This window comes from Andrographis paniculata, unplaced genomic scaffold (assembly GCF_009805555.1).
Source record: "Andrographis paniculata isolate CXL003 unplaced genomic scaffold, ASM980555v1 Contig70END, whole genome shotgun sequence".
Lineage (NCBI taxonomy): Eukaryota > Viridiplantae > Streptophyta > Magnoliopsida > Lamiales > Acanthaceae > Andrographis > Andrographis paniculata.
Window position 1 is genome coordinate 572,176 of NW_026137607.1, and position 5,885 is coordinate 578,060.

The 5,885-nt window shown below is 27.3% G+C and overlaps 1 protein-coding gene across 1 annotated transcript; it reads left to right on the forward strand.

The window, feature by feature from the left end:
- Positions 1-1,106: 1,106 nt before the first annotated feature.
- Positions 1,107-2,001, forward strand: LOC127264464 (transcription factor HEC1-like). The gene has a single exon (XM_051294004.1). The coding sequence runs from the start codon at positions 1,146-1,148 to the stop codon at positions 1,827-1,829; it is 684 nt and encodes a 227-aa protein (XP_051149961.1). The 5' UTR covers positions 1,107-1,145; the 3' UTR covers positions 1,830-2,001.
- The last annotated feature ends 3,884 nt before the right edge of the window (positions 2,002-5,885 follow it).

The window sequence follows — 5,885 nt, forward strand, 5'->3', positions numbered from 1 at the left end:
CTTGTGTTTAATTCATTACGTAGTTTTTTTATTTTTTATTTTTTGTGTTTGAATTAAAATATACATAAAACATCATATTTATTCAAAATTAATATTTGTAACAAACACGCACACGTATAATTATGCAAGTTTATACAAATAAAACATTATACAAATAAGCACAACGATGATTTAACCAAATTAGAAAATATTTGTAAAGAACATAGCAAATAGTGATATATATATATAGCATATATTTGAATAATATCTTACATAATTACGTATAGAAAAATATAACTATATTATAATTTCAACGCAATAATAACTTGATCTAATCAGCAAGTGTCTATCAAAAAAATAACAATTATTAGTATAATATATAACACAATATATGTCATCTTTCTTGTGGCAATTTACTAATTATATTATACTCTCTCCGTCCTTTAACAATCTACCTATTTTCCATTTTCGTCTGTCTCATAGCAAATTATTCATTTCTTTTTTAATAACTTTACTATTCACCTAACATTATAAATACTCTTCTAATTTACAATATATTATACAAATGTCATTACCTTTATATCATAAAATACTAATAAGGATAATTTAGTCTTTTTACCTTTATTTCTACTACATTTCGAAAGGAGTATTGTTTTAGCTAAATATTTGATTTTTTTGACTTTTTGTAATGATTTTTTAATTTTTTATAATGAGTATTTTGACCTTTTAACTTTTGTATAAAATATTTTATATTTTTTATTATTTTTTTGAAGAATTGCAGTTGAAAAATTAATATTGGATAAGTGAGCAATTATTTTCAAAACCTAAGATTTATAATTACATTGAATGACTATATTACATTCTAAAAAAAAAAATATTGTTTTTCCCAATAAATAATTCACGTAGTGAGTAAAAACTTTTCAATGATATATACATACATATACATATATAGATATATATATATATATATTTTTCTGATACATTAATTAGAGAGTGCATTGCATCGATCAGTTCCTTCTGCAAGGCTCTGTTAGAAACTCGACTCCTCCCTCTCCTATCTCCACCTTACCCATCCCCCAATCTAAAGCTCCATTTTAATTTTAATATTCTTTTTAATTATTATAATTATTACATATATATATTTATATAAATCGAAATTCGAATCCATGGACATCAATTTCATCAAATCCGGCGGCGACGACGATCAGATGGAGATGATGATGCTGATGCAGATGGACAAGCTCCCGGACCTCGCCGCCACCTACGAGGTCCCGACAATGGAGTTCGGAAGACCAAATAATAATAATAATAATAATATTAATAACACCATATCCTTTTCCGGCGACTCGCCGCCGCTGCATCCCGCCGGCGGGAGGTGGAAAATGCAGGACTACGACTCACCGGCGGCGGCGGCGGCTCAGAAGCCGAACTCGATGGCGGCTATGCGCGAAATGATCTTCCGAATAGCCGCAATGCAGCCGATCCACATCGACCCCGAAGCCGTCAAGCCGCCGAAGCGGCGCAACGTCAAGATCTCGACGGACCCCCAGAGCGTGGCGGCGCGCCACCGCCGGGAAAGGATTAGCGAGCGGATTCGGATTCTGCAGAGACTCGTCCCCGGCGGCACGAAGATGGACACGGCGTCGATGCTCGACGAGGCTATTCATTACGTCAAGTTTTTGAAGAATCAGGTGCAGTCTCTGGAGCGCGTTGCCGCCGCGCGCCCGCCGGCGCCGCCGCCGGGAATCGGGTTTCCGGTGCCGATGTCCAGCGGGAGTTACTTTCCGGCGGCTGCTAAAGGCGGCTACCATCACCCGCCGCCGCCGAATGATCAATTTTTAGATTCGTGAAATAGCGTCGCGGCGGCGCGCCGCCGCCGCCGCCGTTTGGTGTAATGTAAAATTAATTTTGAGAGATCGGTCCCTTAGTGTATTTTTCGAGGGATTAATTAATTAAATTGTGGCATTTTGTATGTCCTAATCAAATGATTGTCACCAATTTTATTGTTATTATTATTATTATTATTATTAATATTATCATATATTCACTCTTTCCCAAAATTTTTATGTTAATTATATATAAATTGAATTTAAAAATAAAAAAATTATATATGTATATACTCAATTGGTGTAAGATATGATTTTCCTTGCAATTATCTATAAATAGAAAGGAAATCCACACTGATTGTCATGACCCATGTGCAAACTATCTCTGCAGTCCTTTTTGTCACCAAAGAAAAGGGAAAAAAATATCTAAATTAGAAACGATCCCTTAAATTTTAAGGCTTTGGTCCGGCTCATCAGTGTTTTATAATACTAATGACGCAAAACGTAAATGTGATTTTTAAAAACGGATGGAGAAAATACTTTTTTTTAAAAAACTTTGTCTACATAATAATTTTGGATACTTTGGTACTATTCAATTTTTCAAAAATATCGCATCAAATATATTTCTCTCGTAAAAGGTTATATCAATTACGGTTTTTTTTACGATTTAATTTGATATTTTTGTAAAAGTTATAAAAATATTGATGTATTTATATTTCAAAATTTTTGTAATATAAATAATCTTGTAGATTGATTATATGTTAATTACGCCCTTCATTAATGAAAAAAAAGGAACATTAATTCTAATTTCCATCTAGAAGGTCAACGGTCAAGTATCCTAGGCATGCTCCTTAAACCGGCGACCAGTAGGTCCGGTCCAACTATCGACCCAAACGACATATATGGAGTATAAGTTTGGTCAATCATATGCAAAATTAAAAAATAAATATAAACGTTTATAGAGGTTATTTTACATTAAAGCTGCTGTAGGGTGAATTAAGGCACGAGATATCCACGTGAACTACTGACAACACTGTGGTGGTGTTTCACACGTCATCGTTCACGGTGCTGCCACGTGAACGCGTCCTACGTGTCACGCCACATCATCCGGTAGAACGTATCATCAATCACTATTATTATTATTATTGTTAAATTGCTAAATGATATTTTTAACGAGTTTCAAATTCAAATTATTATTTTTTTATTTATACAGTTTTTAATAATAATATATTATTTTATTTTATTTTATAAAAATTATATCAAAATACTATTTAATTAAATATTAAATTAAAATGACAATATCAAATCAAAACCCAAAAGTAGATAAGGGTTTGTTTATTTAGTGTTTTGATTTAAATTATATTTTTTTACGTGAGATATAGAGAATCGTGTTAATAATATAAAAAAATAAAATTTTATATTAAATATTAATTTTTATGAAATGATAAAATATATATTAAAAATCGTTTTAAAAAAATGATTAGTGAACAAATCCACAAATTCTTTATAAATCACATAAAAAAAAAAAAAAAAAAAAACCTTCAACAACCTTAATTAAAATCAAAACATAACACCCAATTTATAAGCAAATACATTCACTTAGTATTTTTTAATGGAATGATTTCTCAATTACTCTATCCGTCCCACATAATTTGTTCATATTTTATATTTTCGTCCGTCCCACATAACTTATCTTTTCTATTTTTGAAAATATAATTATGCACTTTAGTCGCATTTTAAATTTTATAATTTTTTTAATTTTAATTAAACTATTTACTTATTTTAATTTTAATCTATAATTATTTTTACTAAATAATAATTATTTTTACTAATACACTTTTTAATTACTTATTAATTATACTTTATCTAAATTCGTGTATCTACAGTAATAATCTCATATTATACGGGACAGAGGGAGTATAATTTTGTAAGGCGTGAGATTCCTATATATTGATATTTATTCAAGTCGAACAGCTAATCAATTTACAAAGTATCATTACATTATTGTTGAATTGGGCTCATTTAAATGGGCTAGATTTGTCACATATGGCCCAGTTATTATTATTATACTTTATTCGTCCAACATATTACGTGATATTTTTTATTTTCGTCTGTCTCGTATATTATGTCATTTTTTCTTTTTGGAAAAAGGTATTTTATATTTTAATCTTATTTTAAAAATTATAATTTATTCCCTCCGTCCAGATTTAAGGGTCTTATTTACCTTTTGCGTCATTGTACTTAACATTAAAAATATTCTTATATTTGTATAATTTTTTACATAAATGTCATTATAATAGTATTATAAGACACTAATATAAGTATTTTTGTCATTTTTCTTTAATTTGTATTAAGTTTTTATATAATAATTAATATTCAAAGATCAATATACAAAAAGTAAATGAGACCATTAATTATAGTCGGACAGAGTTAGTATAATTTATAATTTTTTTTAAAAAAATTATTAGACTAATTAGTTATATTAATTTGTATTATATTATAATTAATTTTACTAATATATTTTTAATTATTTATTAATCATATTTCTAATGAATTCTCGTGTCTATAATAATTACGACACGATATTAGGGACAAAGGAAGTACTAAATTAGGGCATAAAAGGCCTTTGAGGGAGCCATTCTTGAAAAGTTCCACAAAAAAGGAAAAGGAAAAAAAAAAAAAAAAAAAAAAAGAAAAGAATATTGTCACAAATTCATGAACTAGAATTCAATGAAGATGTCATAAAGTGACAAGTGAAGATAAATAAAAATATATTTAGAATAATATGGGATGGATTCACTTGTCCTCTTACAAGTGCAAAGGGCCCACAAAATTTTTTGGTGTTACCATACACAACTATTTGATTCCAATAATTTTTATTTTATTTTTAAAGAAAATATGTTTAGTATTAAGGGTTACAATTATTTTTTGCGTCATTGTAGTTAATATTAAAAATATTTTTATATTTGTATAATTTTTTTTTTTTTGTATAAATGTCCTTCTATTAGTATTATAAGACACTGGTAGAAGTATTTTTACAATTTTTTTTTTAATTTATACTATATTTTGATATAATAATTAATATTCAAATATCAATACGTAAAAAGTAAATGAAATTCTTAGAGTCGAACAAAGATAGTATATAATAAAGTTTGTTGGAGATCATCTTCAACGCTGCATTCTATTTATCCACTAAGTACAGTGAAAATATATTTGATATATTGTAATTTGCTTCAACCACAAATTTTTATTTTTATTTAAAAAATATATATTTTTACTTAAAAATATATTCATTTTTTTTTTTATCACATCACATTTGATCAATATATATATATATTAAAAATTTTAGTGGCCAATTTTGTTTCGATTCATTTTTTCTTTTTGTCCACCTCATTGCAAATTCTCGTTGACTCATAAAATATATATATATATATATATTTTTTGGACCAATAATATTTTATGATGAATGTTAACTTTTCGTTAAGAATCATGTAAGTACAAATTTTATTGTGCAAATAAATTCATTATTTCTCTCTTTTTGCCCTTAGTGTATATATAATTTATAAAAATATTATTTCAAATACAAATAAAGGATTACAATGATTACAAAACTATATAAGTAATCATATAAGTGGATTTGTTTGTTGGCATGAGAGTTGGATTTTAGAATTTGAATAATTAAAATTTAAATTAAAAGAATTGTTTAATATAATATAAATAAGTGTTTGAAATGATATTGTAGTCTACCGATAAAGTTTCGATCTTTATCGAACGATGTTGATGAGACGTCTTGAATATAAAATTAATTTTTAATATAAAAAAAATAAAAATATATATTTAATTTGATAATTTTGAAAAAATTAATTTGTAATTAATAAAATTCAAATTAAAAATCCAATGCACTTTGGAGAAAATACTCCATGCTCTCTCTCTCTCTATATATATATATATATATATATAATGTTATTACAAACAGTTCTGTCCAGAGGGAGGACAAAATCATTTTTTTTTTTTACCGATTCAATGTGATTTTTTATTTATTCACAGTACATTCTGAAAAAAAAAAAAAAAGATAGAAAA